This window comes from Rhinolophus ferrumequinum, chromosome X, assembly GCF_004115265.2.
Source record: "Rhinolophus ferrumequinum isolate MPI-CBG mRhiFer1 chromosome X, mRhiFer1_v1.p, whole genome shotgun sequence".
NCBI classification, from domain to species: Eukaryota; Metazoa; Chordata; class Mammalia; order Chiroptera; family Rhinolophidae; genus Rhinolophus; species Rhinolophus ferrumequinum.
This window is the reverse complement of record NC_046284.1, coordinates 49,538,420-49,560,684: the sequence shown is the minus strand read 5'-3', so window position 1 is coordinate 49,560,684 and position 22,265 is coordinate 49,538,420. Positions and strand designations below refer to the sequence as shown.

Genomic DNA, 22,265 nt, shown 5'->3' with positions numbered 1-22,265 from the left:
GTATAATATAGAGTAATATACACATAGCTATATTACTCTATACTATTATAGACAATTAATATGAAAAAATATATATCATGTTAAATATCATGTTAAAATATTTCATAATGGCTGTTCACTATGCTGAAATGAAATTTACAGGTAATATTAATATGACTTACCTATAACCCAAATTTGTAAAAAAAAAAAAAAAAAAGGAATTTAATGACCTAACTTTAATATAAAGATGATGTAAGAGACAATTGTGTTAAAATAACATACATCATATGTAAAGGCTTGAGAAATACAATAGGAGAATTAACAAAATAGATACATAATTAAGAGAAATACTAGTAGTAGTAGTAGTCACAATAGTAATACGAGAGTTACTGAGCGATGTTTGTGTGCCAGGCGCCGTTCTAAGCACTTGATGTGAACTGATGCATTTCATCTTCACAGCCCCCTGACAGAGCCCAGATGGGCTTCCATTATTGGCAAGAGGAGGGGATTATGGTAGCTGAATGGTGTACTAAACTTGCAGATGGAGAGGGAAATACATCATCAAAAGAAGAGCACTGAGCCCTAATCTGCACTTACTTTGTAGTCTATATATCCTGGTTGACTCAGAATTTGACTTCAAATAGGGGCAGCCAAGTGTAGAGTAGAAGATGTGGGACCTGCCCCATGCTTGTAATTTTTAGAGCCTTGCTATTTGGTGAGTAACAATTGCATCTCTGCCGTGAATCAGAGCTTTCCCCATAACAGAGCAAAACTCCAACACTACCAGAGGTCTCGCTATGAAATCTGTGTGGCAGCACATGGCATGGAAATAACTAACTTCAGCAGAAAATCTCTGTAGACTCTGAGGTTAGCCCCCACTAGGGGTGTGTGTGTGAGAGGTGCAGGTTATGCATGTGTGTGGGTGTGAATACACCTCAAAGTACACTCTCTCAGACCTCAGTTGACTGGAACCCACCTCACAAGAACCCTCATTTAACTGGCTTTTATTCACACCTTCAACTCCTGGTTGTAAGACAAACCTTTCATCACTGCAATAATTTTTTTTCAGGGTATCTACCTACGTATGCAAGAATCTAAAAGTTGGAAGGAATAGTGGTTACATCCAGGCAGGGATTTGAGGTAAAGATGAGACTGTGTATGGTGGTTAAAGGGGACATTAGCTATATCTGCAATGCTTTATTTCTTTAATAAAACAAAGCCACTGAAAGCAAATTGGAAAAAAAAGAAGTTAACATTATTAAATTTGGATGCTGAAATCATGGGAGTTTGTAATATTCTTTTTAGTTCTCTGTAACTTTGAAATTAAGAAAAAATCAAAACAAAGATTGCTGGGGGAGATTTTCCAATTTAGCACATACACAGCTGTCTTCATGATCAAAGGCCTCACCAACTATTGAATGGTCTGTTTTATTGGTGCTGGGTTAGAGCGTGTCTAGTTCAATGCCTCCATTTCTTTTGGGATTGGAAACTGACTTTCCCAAACCCATGTACCTCCTTAAGAAGGCAAAATGGAATGAGAACCCAGGGTTTCTGATCTCCAGCTAGTTCTAAGCTCTTTTCATGCTGTCATACCCTCTTCTTATATTGCCTTGGTATTGGGTTCTAGGATAGTGACCCCGAGGGCCTGACAAATCTTAATCCAGAAAGATTTCATTCTCATCACAATTCTCTACTTACCAAGGCAGAAAAGTGGCTTCAAACGTTTTACAAAAGCTTTACAACAATCCAAAGGTTAACCCCTAGCTAATGTGAAAATTACTTAACCAAAGCAGTTCACTCCACTAGCACTTAATTGTGTGAGGTCTCCTGGGATTAGAATATATAAACCTATATTCAGTAAGACCTACTACTAAGTGTCTGGTCTGGGAGCTGCTTGAGGAGAGATTAAACTCTCTCTCTCTCTCTCTCTCTCTCTCTCTCTCTCTCACACACACACACACACACACACACACACACACACACACACACACACAGTCTGTGACCGTGACTAATGGGTCAATCAATATGATAAGAAAACCAGGATGCCGCTTCTAACTTGGCACCTAGGTAGACTAAGCTCAGTGCATGAGTAGGATTTCGTTGGGAGAAGGTGGAAGTTGGGAGAAATGGTATGAAGGTAGAGACAGGAAAGAGTTGAGTGGGCAATGGCCCACAGTATAACTGCTCTCTGACAAGGCGGGCTAGAGGAGGACAGGAGGGGAGGAGGCCAGCCTGTCAAGAGCAGGGTTTTTCTCTTGGAGAGTGGCAGCCATTTTGATAGAGTAAGGCTTGATTGGGAAAGGCTTGAGTAGTAGACTACGTGATTTTGACTGACTTACCGGGGAATTGTGAGTTCTGAAACAGGGATGTGACAGAGTTCATTTCATTAATCCTGTGTCTCATCATGATAGCTAACGGAAAGGTGGCAGTCATTCGTTATGGTGAACACATTTTGTACATTGGGGCCTATCCCCTGACCTTCCAATTGGAGTTTGGCCACAGCACTGATCTGGTGGGCAGTAGCAGGAAGAGCAATCTTAATGTGCCTTTAACAAATGTGAACAACATTTGATTATTAGTGAATTTGGGAAATAAACACATTATTTCATCCCATAAAGATTTAATGAATGCCTATTATGTGTGATGAACTGGGGCTTGTCCTAGGGATACAAAGTAAAGGAGACCCCCATCTAACTGGGAGACACCCATTAATGTGGCAAGAGCACATGAGGGGAAATAATTCACTTGGGGCAATGAAGTACAGTTTGATAGAAGTGGCATTTGAAGCCGGGTCTTGGAGGATGAGTAGGATCTCAACAGACAGGCACAGAAGCAAAGGTTACTCTAATGGAAGGAACCAGAATAGCCAAGGCAGAGAAGTGAATGAAATGGTGAGTCTTGACTGAAGTGTAGGTTGCGTGAAGAGTTATGGCTGGAGGCAGAAAAGACAGGCATTCCCTGTTCGGGTGAGCCAGGGGAGCTAGGCTTAAGCATCTGCATATCGGGAGCCACTGCAGGTTTTGAGCAGTAAAGGGACATAGCCATCCATATACTTCAGAAAGATCACTTTCGTAGCAGTGGTAAGAGCAAATTGGAATGGAAAGGTTGGGATATCATTTAGAGGGTATTGCAACAGTCCAAGCAAGATATGAGAGGGGTCTGGATTTTCATATCTGTGAAGATAGAGAGGAAAGGAGGAATTTGAGTCACTTTTCTGAGATGAGAAGTTTCAATGTTATTTGGGAGGAGCAGGGGGAGGGCAGTGGGAAAGGATAGGCAAGATGCAGGCATGACTCCCAAAGATTTGCTTTGGATGAGTGCGCACATGGGAGGCGGAGACTTGGCATGGGAGATAAGCTCATTGCCAAGTGTGCTAGATTTGAGCGAGCAGCAGAAAGCCTGCTATAGGGCTTGGTGGACAGTGTTGATATCCTGTCTCCCACATGCACATTTGCTGCTGCAGCCTTTGAATTAATATCAGTGCATCTAAGAAGAGCTCCCGGCTAGTGGCTAATTCCCAAAGAGGCTCATCAGGCCTCAGCTAATCAGGAGTTGAAGATTTAGTTGTAATGCCTCACATAGCTTCACCTCCACAAAGTAACTGAGGCTCAATTTGTCAGGTAAAGATTGAAGGAATAATCTTGACAAAGCATAGCCCAGATCCTGTGATGAAAGGGAAATAAAGATGGTTACCAGCCGAGATTATTAAGCCTAATTACTAGGTTGAAATGAGATGAAGGTCTTCATTCAGGCAGAACTTTCTCATTGATGAATAGTAAGGGGTAAAAGTGTGAAAGGAAAGCGTTTAATCCAATTCATAAAAATGTAGACATTCTTTTTAAAACCTGAAGCAATATTCATTATATTTGTAGAGCTGGAGTGAGGGATATTTTCTGTTGACGGATAGTGAGTGATGCACAGATGAATTTTAAAACAATGCAATATATAGTGATGCATTATAGAACCCTACACTTGAAACCTATATCATTTTACTAATCAATGCCACCGCAATAAATTTAATTAAAAAAAGAAAAAATCCACCCCCCCAGCAGAACTTTATTTAACAAATGAAGAAGCAGCTCTGTCCATCTTTCCATACTGGCAGCAAGGAGGCAGAAGTCCAGCAGCAGGGGTTTAGCCCGCTCACTTCTTCGAGAATTTGACTTCTCGTGCTTGGGGGTTGCCCACTTGGCAGTAGGCAGCGTCCACTGTGATGGGTATAAGTCAAAAGAACTTGCCTTCAAGTGTGTGTTTGGGGGAGACCTGAGAGAGAAGTAGAAAGCATTGAACTCCCACATTAAACTCTTAAGAACAAGGAGAATAACATTATATTCAATTAGTATAATATGTAATAAGTACAAATGTTTAGATAAGCACAAAAGGCTAGTTTACAATGGTAGGAACTGGGTGATCATGCCTAGATATTTAATTAAATGAATACAAATAACTTCTACCCAAGGTTTCAATCTGATCTTCAGAGGTTAAATCAAGTACACAAATTAATTCTTTACTTTGTAAATACTGCTTGTAGTTCATAGATAAATGACTGGCATCCATTATTTGATGGCTGTTATTCCCACAGTGCTCATTATTTAGGGATACAATATCACTCAGCTGGAAAGGTCTCTGCTGGACAGGCATGTGCTCTCTGGAATACGTATGACGATTTGGGTAGCACCAAACAAATTGTAGTGTTTAGTGGCTCCTGAGCTGGTATGGGGAGTGTAGATGGCAGCATATAGAACATACAGTGTTTAAGAGCATAGGTTCTGGAGTCCAGTTGTCCTGGGTTGGGGTCCGAACCCTGCCACCACAACCCCGGTGACCTTGAGCACGGCACTTCAACTCGGAGATTTTGTTTTTCTCTTCAGTAAAATGGGAATAGCGAGAGTTCCACCTACCAGAGTTGACATAATAATGAAATGAGAAAAATACACGCAAAGCACCTAGCATAGTGCCTAGCTGATCTGTACTAAGGGCTCAATGAATGCCAGTAACTGCTTTTGTCACATCTTTCTGAGCCGGCTCATCCACCTGGTGTGTATGTAACCTGGTTATCCAGTTTGAGCAAGATCTCAGCGGCATGCTCCCTCCCCCTGTCAGCCACAGTGGTGCTTTCCAGTGTGTTGTGATCCCTCCCCAGCAATCATTGGTTGGCAGAGAGCAAATCCTTAGAGCTAAAGATTAGGTAGGGAAAATTTAAGAGCTACTGAAAAACTTGGACAGCCTGCCCTCTAGTGGTCATTTGATGAACTGGCCCCCAACAATTGCCCTCTTGATTAGCAAACAGGCGAGCTGGCCCTATAAATGAATGGGATATAGTTGAGATAGTTACAACGCCTGGTTTAACACGTGAATTTATTAATCACAAACATATAATAAACTAGTATCGGATATACATCCCCAGGCAAAGGACTTAAGTTATAATGAATGTCCTCAAGATATCTGGAGCTTCATATTTGTTCATGTGAATAATTGTTCATGTGCTAATCAGCCATTTTACTTAAAGGGATTTCAAATTTGGGGCAAGAATCCAGAATTGGTATTACAAACAAACAAACAAAACACCTCAAAACAAAAAAAAAACCAGAATTGGCAGTTCTTTACATAGCTATATATCCTGTTCCCCCAATAAAAGTTGTAATATACATAGCCATTAGAGTCTGTAATTTTATTGCACGCAGTATTCTGTTTTATAAAATAATATTACAACCATTGCTGTTGATAGTAACATCTTATCCTCCTTTAGGGATTTATAAACTTTTCTTAGGGCTTTGTTTTCACAGCAGGTAGGTGTGGCAGGATTTGCTGTCCAGGCTGTATTGAGGAGGAAGCCGAGGCTTATTTATAAAGAGGCTAAATAGGTTTGATCTGGTCATCCAGGGTACTTTCCAGGGAACTGTATTCGTTTGTACCGCTAGGAGTCTCCTCTTGGAAAAATAAATTGCACGGACACTGGCATGTCCCTTTATATGCTTCATTAACTCCTTTCTTCAAATCTTCACGTCCAACTCCTTAAGCCCACACTTACTCTTCAGATTGGAATGAAGAAGCTAGAGACCTGTGTTTTAAAGAAGTGGCTTCCTATGCTCCATTATAAGTGTTTCGATAATGCAAATATTAAAGCATTTCTGCAACAAGGCTAAAACGTGTAATAACTGTGAGTCTTACAGAAAACAAAATCGAGGAAGTAGAGATGAGAATCCAAAGAAACACAATTGTTCTTTTAAATACTTGAAGTGCTATTCATAAGACTCAAGAGTGAACAGAGAATGATTAATTTAGAAAAGGAAGTATTTTCTCACAGAATGCCTGGAATATTTATAATCATACTGAGTGATTGTGAAGCAGAGGACAGGCATGCACTCACTTATACTTTCGATAGGTTTGCTCGGTAGCAAGCTTCAATCCAATTGCCAAATTTTGCTGTTTTGGGGGTAAAAGTATTTTCCTTCGTGCAGTGGCTCTATTTACACTTCTGGCTGGTCAGTGAAACCCAGTAATCAAACCACCTGTGGGGGAAGCCAGTCTGATGGGAAACCACTTTTCTCAGGAGTCCTTTGGAGACCGACTTAAACAGGTGCCATTGGAGTTGTGAACAGAATAGGGCTGGATTGCTCACTGCATTAGAGGCCTGTTCTGACAAGGTCAGACTTGCTGGTTGTCTCCTACTGTGGGCAACTGAGTTCCACTATGTCCCCAACCTGTCCATAGCCTGCACCCTTGCCAGCTACATCATAGTTCTATTCATTCAGCTATTTGCCAAATATGTATGGAGTGTCAAAGTGCAAGGGGCTCTGAAAGTGTGGCATCTTATCGCAAACTCCTTCTCCTGACAGAAACATGACTTGCACTGGTGACTTCAGATGGTACCATCGTTGATTCCTGGAATGGCCCTTGGCCAATTGAGTTGTATGTTATCTTTCTTCTCTTTTTGCCTTTCTGTGACCCTCTCACACCTTTCAGTGCTTATTTCTTAACCTCAGGGTTTCAGTCCCTTCATGCTGCCTTGCCACCAGACTTTCCAGGCCTCTTCCTTACCTTAGCATGGCCTTCTTAGTTGCTTCACTAGTCCCGAATCTAAAAATAAATGCACTATATTCTATGCCATCCCCTTTCCCCACTCTTGGCTTGTTTTCCTAAGAATAGGAACTGAATAAAAATAAATCATACCACTCAGCACATTTTGAAATATATCAAAGTGTACACATTAATACATGCAGTGTACTAAATGTTTATAAATCTGGTTTTTTAAAATAAATCATACCACTTGTTGGAATCTAGTAGAGAGGTTCAGTGCTCTCTTGATGAAAGAAAGTTCAATGTGGGAATATATTTGGTGGCAGGTGGGCCTTCATGGACCCCCGCTATCATACCTTTTGTCTACTTTTTGGGAAAATTCCCTCAGGTCTCTAGATACCTTATATTGTCACCCTGTATTGTGAATACTAAAGGAAAAGAATAAAGGGGATAATGTTTGGAAATTGTTACATATTATTACATATCTGTTCTCTGCTTACTGACTACCTTATAACTAAATACTCCCTCTCTACTACCGAATGCAAGGGAACAGAAGAAAAGGAACCATAAATCTACGGAATCAAAGACATTTTGCTCAGATAGTACTGAAAAGGAAATGAATTCTCAGTGTACTCTCAAGGTCTGTATGGTAAAGCTAATTGTAACGGCAGTTAAATGTCTTCAACTGCCTTTGAGCGTGATTGTTGTGTCTTGGGAGCAGATATTTTGATTATCTTCAATACCAACTATGCCCTATCACTAATGGGCCAAACAGCCTGTCAAGATGATAAAGGTGAAAATTATGCAAAAGATCATTTAGAAGAGGTAACTTAAGGGAGTTAGGGAGCAAATGGAAAAACCATTCCAAAAGTTTTATTTTTCATATCAATTAGGTAATTACAGATGTTGAAGCTACTTTGCCAAGACAAGTTTGTTAATTCAGAAACACTTGCTTCTCACCTTAGGGTTAGGGGAAAACAAAAACTGGAATATTAGAGAGTTGTGGTTGTTTTGTTTTTTTTTTTTAATTTGTGCCCATGTTTTCTTTCTCTTAATGAACTTTTAAAATAAAGCTAGAGAAAAAATATATATTTCCTTTAAAAAACCCTATTTATATTGTTACCTCTCAGCTGTGTTAATGCATGGGAACAGTAACAAGATAATCCATAAAAAGGAATGATATAAAATTCATTTAAAATGATCAAACAGTAAATATTAAAATTGCATTCAATCTAGAGATGTATCAGGAATAATTTACCACAACCCAGAAAGTTCAACTAATGCAGATTTCCCTCTCTCTTTTCTTGACAGTTATGAGACAAATGACAGGTAAACAACAAATAGCAGGGAGTGAATAAAAGAATCCCCCAAGAGACAGCAAATGATCAGTACATATTTAGTCCAATCCAGTTGTACCTTCTTGACTTCAGCAGTGCACAATGGTCATCAAAATCAAGAGTGATCAACCTTGTGCCCTCTGAATCCTCCAAGAAAGTTCAAATGCCCTTCAGCATAAATTTAGAATGAGTTATTCATTTGGCTATTAATTTATTTCTATGAACACTTACTACAGGAGTATTTGAGGGAACTTATAATAAAAGCCCAAATGCAGTAAGACAGTGAAAAATGAAGTCAGAAAGAAAAATCAGAAACCATGGAGTTTAAAATTTTTCTTGGGCCATAGACCCCTTTGGCCCAATCTAAACAGGAGCTGTGGAACATCTCCACAGAAAACTATAACTGTGCACATAGGCACAGCATTTTGCCAACAACCTTTAGGGTTATCCAGGCACCCTCTCCTCTGGGTGTCCCTTAACCCCAGGTAAAGAACCCCTCTTAGAGAGAAAGCAAATTCCTGATGGAAGATAGTTATTACCCTTGAGCATTGCACTCAGCTCTGAGCTTCCTGTCAACTAAGGTTAAAAGAGAAACACACTGCAGTACAGTTCTCAACATCTGTAAAAGGAAGCAGATCAGTTCACAAATTATAAGTGAAACACATAATTTTAAAATGGTAGTTTTTATACAGTTTACCAGAGGATTATTTTATAAAGGGTACTCAAGTCAGATAAAGGGATGTAGCATAATTTGATGATATTCTTTGAAAATAAGCAGTTGGAGGTAGAATATCTATGCTAATTGTATTTATTAGCATATTCAGTTAGCCACAGTGTCTCATTTCCAACTCTTCTGGAAAAGAGGAAATTTATTATCTGTATTTCTTTAATGGTAGATTTACCCACCTAATATTATTTGATTAAACCTTATACTAATATAATATATTCCCATGAGCACACACAAGCTGAGCATCAAGGGAGGCCTAAGAGTATAAAAATAAATCAAACTGTGATTAAATATCTGCTATTAATAGGTCATACCATGGAAAACTGGCATGCAGATAATGACAAATAATTACTTTAGGTGCCCTCTGCTTCCAACCCAGGCATTTACTTTCTCAAAAGCAAATAAATAACACAGTGGTTCCTGTCACAATGATAAAGAGAGGCAGTATAGGGTAGGGTAGTCTCTGGAATCAGAGACTGTTTTTCCACCCCTTATTGGCTGTGTGACCTTGGGCAAAGTAACTGAACTTCTCTGAATCTCAGTTTTCTCATCTGTGAAATAAAAATAATAAGTGTCAATCTCAGGGCTGCTCCTACCTGGACAGGGGTCCTGTAAAAGTATTTGTTTTGTGAGGCTCTCCTCTATATAAACAACTTGAGTCACCTAAAATCAATATGTCAGTGTCGTTCTAGCAGTTCGCTCTCACTGGCATTGGCACCTAGCCATGAGACCCCCGGCAAACCCCACAGGCATGAGTGCTGGAGCTCCTTGCAGGAGTTAGTCAACCCCAAGCAGAAGGTTACTGTACAGGATTGGAAATATCTCGAAGGCACAGGGCTGGAGCAGGGATCCTGCTTGCACAGGTCCAAAGAAGGTTCTGGTCTATCTCCGAGGATCACTGGAAAGACTGAATGAGGTAATCTATGGAAAGCACTTGACAGAGTGCCCGGCTCCTAGTAAGTCCTCAGTAGACCTTGGCAGTGATTGTTGCTCTTACCATTATTATCCACAATGCTCACGCATCTCACGGTTCGTCTGATTTTCTTTCAGTGGATGGCTGCATTGACTGGTCAGTGGATCTCAAGACATACATGGCTTTGGCAGGTGAACCAGTCCGAGTGAAATGTGCCCTTTTCTACAGTTACATTCGCACCAACTATAGCATGGCCCAAAGCACTGGACTCAGGCTTATGTGGTACAAAAACAAAGGTGATTTGGAAGAGCCCATCATCTTTTCAGAGGTCAGGATGAGCAAAGAGGAAGATTCAATATGGTTTCACTCAGCTGTGGCCCAAGACAGTGGATTTTACACTTGTGTTTTAAGGTGAGTGCTGCGTGAAAATACTGCTCAATACCTTCGGTTTTGATTGGGGCTGGAGTGTGTGCCGATGGGTCACCCTTTATACAGTGGAGATGTTTTTGAAAGGTTGCAGTGCATGTGGGGATTCAGTAAATTCAACTGTAATTATTTGTTGGAACTACATTGCAAATTCTTATCAAATTTTCATAAAATGAGACTCCCATTTACTCTGTGTGCTCATTTAATTTGGAAAATTTTGTGATTCATTTTTCCCCAACTCCACCCTTGCCCCAGGGTCTTATATTAACAGTTGTTTTTGCATACAGCCAGTTGGCTCAATGATCTTGATATCTGGCCATGAAAATAACCTAAAGTCTCATTTAGGCCAAGGTCTCTTCTTGCTTGTTGAAGGGAAATAGCTTCAAATGCTGCTGGGAGATCTCTTAGCAAATGAACTATTGGTGAAATTCTTCATAGTATAATTGCAATGTGAGTTTGAGTCCAATGTATTGAAATATGCAACATGGACTCCTGTAAACACACTGTCATCCTGAGTTCCTAGGTACTATACAGGGAATATAGCGTAGAAAAAATTTCTGCTTACAAGAAGTTTACAGTGAAACACAGTCTGTTTAGTCCTTAGGAATTCCACAATATGTCCTTCCTACCCCCTCCATCCCAGTGCTAGAATCTAGGATCTGGAAGATCAGACAGACAGCATTAGGTATTGAAGTATGTAGCTGAGAGGACCTTTAAACCACTTTTTCAATTTTGCCATTTTGGGAGTCTCTGATCTTGCTCACCAGGGACCTGCACTCTATTATTTGGTTTTACTTTCTTGGAAATGCAGACCCTTCCTATTTTTGTTTCCAGCAGACTTTGTCTGATGCTAAAGCTATGTCATCTCTTCATCAAAAGCACTTGGAGGACCCTAGTGAGGCCTCATTGTTCAAAAGGTCAACAGAACAAGGTGGTATATAAATAGAGAACCTTCTTGATGCTCTAAGAATCACTTGTGTGAGTGTGTGTGTGTGTGTGTGTGTGTGTGTGTGTGTATTGGGGAAGCAAATAGTGAGTTTAGTCTCTGTTTGTGGTGGGCAAAAAAACCCAGGATATGGCAGAACTTGCAATCATTCTGATCACACCCTTAGCGAGAATCAATATTTCACATACTTTGACAGCTCTTGGAAAAATTGATAAGTGGACATAATTCAGCTTCAGTGACTGACATTATATTTTTTAGGGTGCTGCTATTCTTTCCCTGCTTACCCACTGTCCATCTCCCACCCTCATTAAATCCTGCCAATCTAAAAGAGATCTCTTTCCCTCCCCAAGTCCATTTGCTTTGTTTCTTGTTTTCACAGATTTAAAATTTTATTTGCAAAGCATCTGTCCACCATTTGCAGTCATCATACCAATAATGAATTATTGAATTAATTATTGCTTACTTACCCTGCCTTCTTATGTCTCTAGCCTTGCTGCCTCTCCCTGCTCCCCTTACCCCCTCTAAGCCAATTCCTCCATTCTGAGCATTGTTAAAAATCTAATGTGTATCCTTGTTTATATATTCGTCCTATTCTTTTAACCATATTTTGCCACGTATAATGCACTCCATGTATAATGTGCACCCACATTTTTGGCCCAAACTTTCAGGGAAAAATTCTTTCATTTTAATTTTTTTAGTTCAAATTTTTATTTGTTTACATTTAGGTACTTGTTTTTTGTATTATAAAGGAATTTTAACATTTATTTTTAAACATATGGTACAAGAAATTCGATGTAACATATAATTAAAAACCAAAAGAACAGATACAATGTACAAGAAATTTAATGTACTGGTAACAAATTTACGATATTTACCCATCATAAAAGGCCCAAGAACTCTTTGTCATTTCAAGTTCATCAAAACTGATTATCATACACACATTCAAGGGTGTTATTTTGCATAAAGATATCGTTATTGATTTCTAGCGTTACACTTTTAACTCATAAGTGTAAATAAAATAATTAAAAACATTTATATTGATACGGAATTAATACTACCCATGTATAAGGCACATACTTATTTTTCCCCCAGAGATTTGGGCAAAAAAGTTTGCATTATACACGGCAGAATACGGTAATTATACAAACGCATATGCCTGGGGAGTCTCTTCTCATTGTTTTACAGAATAAAAGGAGAGCTATATATTTCAATGCATTGCCTTTTTTTTTTTTTTTTTTTTAAAAGTACATAGTGGAAGCCAATTAATAGAGAGTTCACTTATCCTTTTACATATATAATATTCTGTATTACTTGATATTCTTTGGTACCCCAGTTTAGCCAATCATTTCCCTACCGATGTGCATATTCTTAGTTTCAAGTATTTTGTCCCTAAAAAAAGTGTTCAAATAAAAGTCCCCTTTTCCTTTTTTTTTTAAATTTATTGGGGTGACAATTGTTAGTAAAATTACATAGATTTCAGCTGTACAATTCTGCATTACATTATCTATAAATCCCATTGTGTGTTCACAACCCGGAGACAGTTCTCTTTCCATCACCATATATTTGATCCCCCTTACCCTCATCTCCCACCCCCCACCACCTTTACCCTCTGGTAACCACTAAACTGTTATCTGTGTCTATGAGTTCTTGTTTCTCATTTGTTTGTCTTGTTCTTTTGTTGTTTTTGGTTTATATACCACATATCAGTGAATTCATATGGTTCTCTGCTTTTTCTGTCTGACTTGTTTCGCTTAGCATTATACTCTCAAGATCCATCCATGTTGTCACAAATGGGCCTATATCATCTTTTCTTACCACCGAATAATATTCCATTGTGTATATATACCACAACTTCTTTATCCATTCATCTATCGAAGGACATTTTGGTTGTTTCCACGTCTTGGCCACCGTAAACAAAGATGCAATGAACATTGGAGCACACGTGTCTCTATGTGTACATGTTTTCAGATTTTTTGGGTAGATACCCAGGAGAGGGATTGCTGGGTCATATGGTAATTCTATTCGTAATTTTTTGAGGAACCTCCACACTGCCTTCCATAACGGCTGCACCAGCCTGCATTCGCACCAACAGTGTATGAGGGTTCCTTTTTCTCCACAGCCTCTCCAACACTTGTTATTATTTGTCTTGTAGATGATAGCCATTCTGACTGGGGTGAGGTGATATCTCATTGTGGTTTTTATTTGCATTTCTCTGATGATTAGTGATGTTGAGCATTTTTTCATATGTCTATTTGCCATTTGTATGTCCTCTTGGGAGAAATGTCTCTTCAGGTCCTCTGCCCATTTTTCAATTGGGTTGTTTGTTATTTTGTTGTTGAGTTTCATGAGTTCCTTGTATATTTTGGATATTAGCCCATTATCGGAGGCACTGTTTGCAAAAATCTTCTCCCATTCAGTTGGTTGCTTCTTTATTTTGTGGATGGTTTCTTTTGCTGTGTAGAAGCTTTTAAGTTTCATATACTCCCATTCGTTTATTTTAGCTTTTACTTCCATTGCCTTTCGAGTCAAATTCATAAAATGCTCTTTGAACCCAATGTCCATAAGTTTAGTACCTATGTTTTCTTCTATGCAGTTTATTGTGACAGGTCTTATGCTTAAGTCTTTGATCCATTTTGAATTAATTTTGGTACATGGTGACAGATAGCAGTCCAGTTTCATTCTTTTGCACGTGGCTTTCAATTCTCCCAGCACCAATTATTGAAGAGGCTGTCTTTCCTCCATGGTATGTTTTTAGCTTCCTTGTCAAAAATTATCTGTCCATATTTATGTGGTTTTATTTCTGGGTTCTCAATTCTATTCCATTGGTCTATGTGTCTGTTTTTCTGCCAATACCATGCTGTTTTGATTACTGTAGCCCTGTAGTACAAGCTAAAGTCAGGGAGTGTGATACCTCCAGTATTGTTCTTTTTTCTTAAAATTTCTTTGGCTATTCCAGGTCTTTTGTGGTTCCAAAGAATTCTGATGATTTTTTGTTCTATTTCTTTAAAAAATGCCATTGGGATTCTGATGGGGATTGCATTAAATCTGTATTTCACTTTGGGTAATATGGACATTTTAACCATGTTGATTCTTCCAATCCATGAACACGGAATGTCTTTCCATTTCTTTGTGTCTTCTTCAATTTCTTTCAAAAATGTCTTATAGTTTTCAGCATATAGGTCCTTCACATCCTTGGTTAAGTTTATTCCTAGGTATTTTATTCTTTTTCCTGCAATTGCAAAAGGAATTGTTTTTTGTATTTCTTTTTCTGAGATTTCATTGTTAGTATATAGGAATGTAATAGACTTTTGTACGGTGATTTTGCAGCCAGCAACTTTACTGTATTCGTTGATTGTTTCTAATAGCTTTTTGATGGAGTCTTCAGGGTTTTCTATATATAGCATCATGTCATCTGCAAAGAATGATAATTTAACTACTTCATTCCCAATGTGGATGCCTTTTATTTCTTCTCTTGCCTGATTGCTCTGGCAAGGACTTCCTACACTATGTTGAATAGCATTGGTGATAGGGGACAGCCCTGTCGTGTTCCTGAACGTAGAGCAAAGGGCTTCAGTTTTTCACCATTAATTATGAGATTAGCTGAGGGCTTGTCATATATGGCCTTTATTATGTTAATGTATTTTCCTTCTATTCCTATTTTATGAAGTGTTTTAATCATAAATGGATGTTGTATCTTGTCAAATGCTTTTTCTGCATCAATTGATATAATCATATGATTTTTGTCCTTTATTTTGTTTATGTGATGTATCACATTGATGGATTTGCGGATGTCGAACCATCCTTGTGCCCCTGGGATGAACCCCACTTGGTCGTGATGAATGATCTTTTTAATGCATTGTTGTATTCGATTTGCTAGAATGTGGTTTAGGATTTTTGCATCTGTATTCATCAGAGATATTGGTCTGTAGTTGTCTTTATTTGTGTTGTCCTTACCAGGTTTTGGTATTAGGGTAATGTTGGCCTCATAAAATGAGTTAGGGAGTACTGTCTCGTCTTCAATTTTTTGGAAGAGTTTGAGCAGGATTGGTATTAGATCCTCTTTGAAGGTTTGGTAGAATTCACTAGTGAAGCCATCTGGTCCCGGGTTTTTGCTTTTGGGAAGGTTTTGGATGACTGATTCAATTTCATTACTAGTGATCGGTCTGTTTAGATTTTCCAGTTCTTCATGTTTCAGCCTTGGAAGGCTATATGTTTCTAAGATCTTGTCCATTTCTTCTAGGTTATTCAATTTGGTGGCATATAGTCCTTCATAGTAGTCTAGTAGGATCCTATGTATTTCAGTGGTGTCCGTGATAACTTCCCCTTTTTCATTTCTGATTTTGTTAGTTAGTGTCTTCTCTCTTTTTATCTTAGTGAGTTTAGCCAAGGGTTTGTCAATGTTGTTAATCTTTTCAAAGAACCAGCTCTTTGTTACATTAATTTTTTCTATTGTCCTTTTGTTCTCTATTTCATTTAGTTCTGCTCTGATTTTTGTTATTTCCTTTCTTCTGCTGACCTTGGGTTTCACTTGTTCTTCTTTCTCTACTTCTTTAAGGTGTAATATAAGGTTATTTATTTGGGATTTGTCTTGTTTCTTGAGATAGGCCTGTAATGATATAAATTTCCCTCTTAAAACTGCTTTTGCTGCATCACAAATATTTAGGTAGGATGTATTTTCATTGTCATTTGTTTCTATGTATCTTTTGATCTCTCCTCTAATTTCTTCTTTGACCCACTCGTTCTTTAAAAGTATGTTCTTCAATTTCCATTTATTTGTGTTTCTTCCTGCTTTCTTTTTGCAGTTGATATCCAATTTCAAAGCCTTGTGATCAGAGAATATTCTTGGTATGATTTCAATCTTCTTAAATTTGCTGAGGCCGATTTTATGTCCCAATATACAGTCTATCTTTGAGAATGTTCCATGTACACTAGAAAAGAATGTACAGTTTGATGTTTTAGGATGAAGTGCTCTATATATGTCAATTATGTCCTTTTCATCTAATGTGTCATTTAGGGCTGCTATTTCATTATTTGTTTACTGTTTGATGATATATCCATAGCTGTCAGTGATGTATTTAGGTCCCCTAGTATAATTGTGTTTTGGTCAATTTCTCCCTTTAGTTCTGTTAGTAGTTGCTTGGTATATTTCGGTGCTCCCTGATTGGGGGCATAAATATTGATGACTGTTATGTCTTCTTGTTGTATAGTTCCCTTTACCATTATGAAATGTCCATGTTTGTCTCTTGTTATCTTTTTCACCCTGAAGTCTGTTTCATCTGATATCATTATGGCTACACCTGATTTTCTCTAGGTACCATTTGCTTGGAGTGTCAATTTGCACCCTTTCACTTTGAGTCTATGCTTGTCCTTGTAGCTGAGATGTGTCTCTTGGAGACATGATATGGATGGGTTTAGTATTTTGATCCAATCTGCTACTCTGTGCCTTTTTATTGGTAAGTTCAGTCCATTTACATTTAAGGTGATTATTGATATGTGAGGATTTCCTGTCATTCTATCTTTAGTTTTCAGGTGAGGCTGTGTCTCCATTGTTTCTTTCCTTTTTGTTTTTGTCTGTTATTTCTGTATGTGGTATACTATAATGTTTCCCTGTGTTTCTTCTTTTATTACAGTATGTATTTCAGTTCTGGATTTTTCTTGAGTGATTACCCTTAAGTTTAAGTAAAAGAAAGTTTGATATTTAGAGTATTCTATTTTCTTCAGCACACTTACTTTCTCCATTCCCATATTGCGGTTCAGGCCTTACTCTCCCCCTTTTTATGGTTTGGTTGCCACAAATTTTCCCCATTGATTGTTGCCAAATAGCCTTCTTTACTATTTCTTGTAGTGCGGGTCGTGTATTAGAAAATTCCCTCAGCTTCTGTATGTCTGGAAAGGTCTTTATTCCTCCTTCATATCTAAAGGATATCTTTGCTGGATACATTATTCTTGGCTCATAATTTCTCTCTTTCAATAGTTTGAATATTTGGTTCCACTCCCTCCTGGCTTGTAGAGTTTCTGCTGAAACATCTGATGATAATCTAATGGGCTTTCCTTTGTACGTTACCGTCTTCTTTTCGCTAGCTGCCTTGAGGATTCTTTCTTTGTCGTTGATTTTAGACAATTTCAATACAATGTGCCTTGGAGAAGGCCTGTTGGGATTGAGGTAATTAGGTGTTCTATTTGCTTCTTGGATTCGAGGATCCAGTTCTGTCCACAAGTTTAGGAAGTTCTCATCAACAATTTGTTTGAATATATTCTCTGTTCCCTTCTCTCTTTCTTCTCCTACTGGTATGCCCATTATTCTTATACTGCTCTTTCTGATGGAGTCAGAAAGTTCTTATAGAGTTCTTTCATTTCTTTTAAGTCTCAAGTCTCTTTTTTCTTCCATCTGTGTAATTTCCAAGTTTCTATCTTCGATGTCACTGATTCTTTCCTCCATCTGGTCAACTCACTACCGAAGCTGGTTATTTCATTCTTAATTTCTTCTATTGATTTCTTAATCTCCAGAAATTCTATTTGGTTCTTTTTTCAAATTTCAATCTCTTTCATAAAATGCTCATGTTGTTCTTTGATTGCATTTCTGAGTTTCTTAAACTGCCTTTCTGTGTTTTTTTGCATCTCGTTGAGTTTCTTCAGAACTGCAATCTTGAATTCTATGTCGTTTAAGTCACATATTTCCATATCTTTAAGTTCCTTTTCTGGAGACTTTTCACTTTCTTTCTGAGCTGTCTTGTTGCCTTGGTTATTCATGGCTATTATTGATTTATTATTTCTCTTCCTAGACATCTACAGGAGTGGCCTCTGCAACAGGTTGATACGAAGAGGTCTTTCTTTTGTTTTCCAGTTCTTGTTGGTAGAATGTTTTATTTTCTCTCCAACTGCAGCCTTTTATTTCTCTCACACGGTAGTGCTATGTTTTCTCTGCAGTATTCCAGCTTCTCACACAATGGGGGGATTCCCTGTGAGATGGGCTTCTCCTTTGTTAGTAGTTCACTTGGGTCACAGGGCACAGTGTCTGTGTGGGTATGTGGCGAGCTTTTGAAGATCCAAAGCTCTTCCTGCACCAGATTAAGAGCCCCTCTGTTTCAGCAGTTCTGTGTACTCCTGCAGGTATCCGCCCATATAGGTTCGGGCAGGGGTGGGGTGAGTTGTGAGAGGTGGCCCAGAGCAATGGCGTTGACCACCACCACAGCCGGTCCTGCTTCCACAGCTCCCTCTCCTTTGCCAGAATTAGTTCGGCTGCGAATCTGTGTCTGTGGTCCACAGTTCTCACAACAGCAAATATTCTGTTCTTTTGATCTGACACTGCTACTATTCCGCTTCTAGCACCGGCCTGGTCGGGGCGGTGCGAGCTCTGGGAGGGTAGGGAAGGGGCTGCTAGTCTCAGTGCCTAAGGCTTCCGTTCTCTGCTCGGCAGTGAGGACTTAAACCACCGTTTTCAGCCTTCTTCCTTCAGTCTTTGTTCCAAGGTCTCTGCCGTGAGCGTTGGGTTCAGCCGTGTTATATGCTGTCCCCTCAGCCTTGTGGACCATATGCGGAGCCCTAGCAGTCCGAGTTCTTCCCTCTCCCGCAGCTGTGGTAGTTCCGGGATGCAGCGAGCTCGGAGCACTGAGCTAGGTTTGCGTCCTGTGCCATCCCGCGCGGCTCCGTCTTAGCTCTTCTCCCTTTCCTCCTCCCCTGCTCGCGTGATTCGCCCACCTTTAGGTGAGTTCAGTAGTGGGCCTCTTCGTCTTGCCTGTCTGCTGTGCAGGGTGTCCTTTGTGGAGTTATTGTTCTTCGATTAGTTGTAAACTCCAGGGGAGCTTTACAGAGGCTCACCTCACGCCACCTTTTTGATGTCGTCATTCCCTTTTGCTTTTAAACCTTTAGTTTAAACTTTAAAAATTTTAGACCAGTTTTAAATTTACAGAAATATTGCAAAGATAGTATAGAAGTTTCCAGTGTGCTCTACACCCAGTCTCGCCTGTTATTAATATCTTACATGACTATGGTACATTTTTTGCAATTAATGAACCAATAGTGGTACATTATTGTTAAGTCTACCCTTTATTCACATTTCCTCAGATTTTCCTTACTGTCCTTTTTCTGTTCCAGGATCCCATGTTGGATATCACATTATATTTAGTTGTCATATGACATTAAGCTCCTTTTTTGTGTGTGTGTGTCCTCAAATTTTTTTTTTTTAATTTATTGGGGTGACAATTGTTAGTGAAATTACATAGATTTCAGGTGTGCAATTCTGTATTACATCATCTATAAATCCCATTGTGTGTTCACCACCCAGAGTCAGTTCTCCTTCTATCACCATATTTTTGATCCCCTTTACCCTCATCTCCCACTCCCCACCTCCCTTACTCTCTGGTAACCACTAAACTATTGTCTGTGTCTATGAGTTTTTGTTTCTCATTTGCTTGTCTTGTCCTTTTGTTGTTTTTGATGATTTCACATATCAATGAAATCATATGGTTCTCTGCTTTTTCTGTCTGACTTATTTTGCTTACGCTCCTTTTTTGTTGTGGCAGTTTCTTAGACTTTCCTTTTCTCTGGTGACCTTGGCAGTTTGAGTAGTACTGAGTTCAGATATTTTGTACAACGTTTCATAATTGGGATTTATCTGATATATATATTTTTTCATGATTAGACCGAGGTGATGCTTTTTGTGAGGAAGGCCACAGAGGTAAAATACCACTCTCATCGCATCATATCAAGGGTGCAAAGTATCATTCTGCCTTATCACTGTTGACATTGACCTTGATCACCTAGCTGGAAGTAGTGTTTGTTTTGCTCCACAGACTTTCTCTGTAAAGTTACTCTTCTTTATTTCTTCTCTTTGATAATCTCTTCTTTGGAGGAAAGTGGTTATTTACTACCCATACTTATGGAGTGGGAAGTTATGCTCCACCTTATTAAGGGTGGAATGTTTTATTCAATCATTTGATTATATCAGTAGGGACTCATAGATAATTATATTATAGATTGGGTTATAATCTAATTCTACTTTATTTCTGGCTCGAATTCTTCCACTTTTGTCCATTGGGAGCTCTTTTGGTTAGCACATCTATCCCTTTGACATAACCTCATCACTTTTTGGAACATTTCCTTATGTTCTACTAGTATAAGATACTCCACGCTTATCTTGTGTGTTTCCTGCCCCAGTTATAGAATAAACGATTTTCCAAGGAGCCCTGATTCCTTCTAATAGAGAAACAAAGACTTGGGTGTTGGGTGTGCTTGTTGCTTCTGGGGTGTGGTTGCCTTTAGGCCTTCTCAGCTGACAGCTTATTTGCTTTTAATCATAGACTTATATTATTCCATGTACAAGTGGGATTTCCGAATGCCCATGAAATCCTTTCCTACATTTGGCCCTCTTTCAAGTACAGTTGCAGTCAGACATTAATTTCACGAACTTTCTACCATGTAAGTACACAGTGGAAAGTTTGTGAACTTAATTGTTTGACCTTTACACATCCGTTGACCTTGTTCATACCTATTGTAGATACCATCTAAGTCAGTAGTTCTCAACTCACATCTAGATCAGTGGAAGAAAATATGATGGTATTCCACAGGTCAGAGGCTTAAATTCAAGCATAACTGGTGATCTATTTTACTAATGCAGCAGGTCTTGGGGAATGATTAGGACTGATAAATGTGGGTGAAATTTTGCATATTATCCCTCATGTATGCCTTGGTATGGAAAAAAAGTTTGGGAGCCACTGTTCTGATGGAAGCAACAGTGTTTTGCAAACTCAGAGATATAGAAATCTCTTGTAGAATGACATAAGTAAAGTAGGTAGCATTTGGCTGTGAATAATAAACATGTTTTTCAGATCTAGTAGTGGCCACTGATTCCAGATATGTTTCAATTGAGAAATTCAGTGCATATAAATGTTTTTATGCCATTGCCAATAGAGTGACACATATAGTTTAAGAGGCTCTGAATTTGGCAATGTCTGTAGTCACCTAAAATCCCCAATTCGATACCACTTTCAGGTAATCATGGATAGTTTTTCTGTGCTTCATTGACCTTATTAAAGTTACTGTACTGATTTTAATGTGTTTAAAATGCAGATATAAGTTTTTAGTAATATCCTCCTCCCATTTGAATTGTAGCATGGAAACTTGCTCTCTGTGACCTTTCAGTAGTCAATTAATCATTTTTTGTTTGGTTGGTTTTCTTTGGCTAGTCTCAAGAGTGATTAGTTGAATTTTTCAGCATTTTGGTGGGTTAGTGATAGAGACATAGTGGAGAAGTGAGTTATATTTTGAGAGTGCCTGTCAAAGAATTCCTGTATCCCTTCCTTCCCACCTGAATCTTTTCAGTGGAGGCATTTAGTAGGATAAAAATGATGAGAGTAATCTTATTGGACAAAATTTCACATATCACTTTCTCAACAACTTGGCAAAAGGGGTGACAAGCTGTGGATGAGGATAGATGTATATATATAATCCTGAATTTAATTCATGAATATTGTAAAGAATGATTAAATATAATTGAACATCTGTAGAAACCTGTGTGTTTGGGGGTCACAATGGCCAAGTACAGAAAACTAGTTATAGGTTCAAAAACCATTATGACCATTTACCTCTCCCATGAAGTAAGGAGAACAAGAAACCTCCTTCTTAAATGGGAACATAATCAGATTATTTTCGGTCTTTAGTAATCATTGAAGTCAATGAGAGTCTCAAAATCTGAATGCCTCACAAAGTCTTTCTAAAGGGTTCCTTAGTGCACTTATCAGCTCTGAGGCATGATATTTGCCTTCCTATTCATCATATTTGCAAGATTCTTACTCCAGAAAAACAACATCAACAGAAGAGTTGAGGGAGGTGGATATATTTGAAATAAGAATTGCAGCATGTTAGTAATTGTTGAATCTGTGCAATGAATACATGAGGGTCCATTGTATTGTTCATTTT

The 22,265-nt window shown here is 38.6% G+C and overlaps 1 protein-coding gene across 1 annotated transcript in view; it reads left to right on the top strand.

The window, feature by feature from the left end:
* Nucleotides 1–22,265, top strand: part of IL1RAPL2 (interleukin 1 receptor accessory protein like 2) — a 1,393,401-nt gene that overhangs the window by 642,698 nt on the left and 728,438 nt on the right. The window contains exon 2 of the mRNA XM_033110155.1: nucleotides 10,114–10,387. Within this exon, the coding sequence (XP_032966046.1) occupies nucleotides 10,114–10,387 (274 nt within the window). The remainder of the gene's footprint in view (nucleotides 1–10,113; nucleotides 10,388–22,265) is intronic.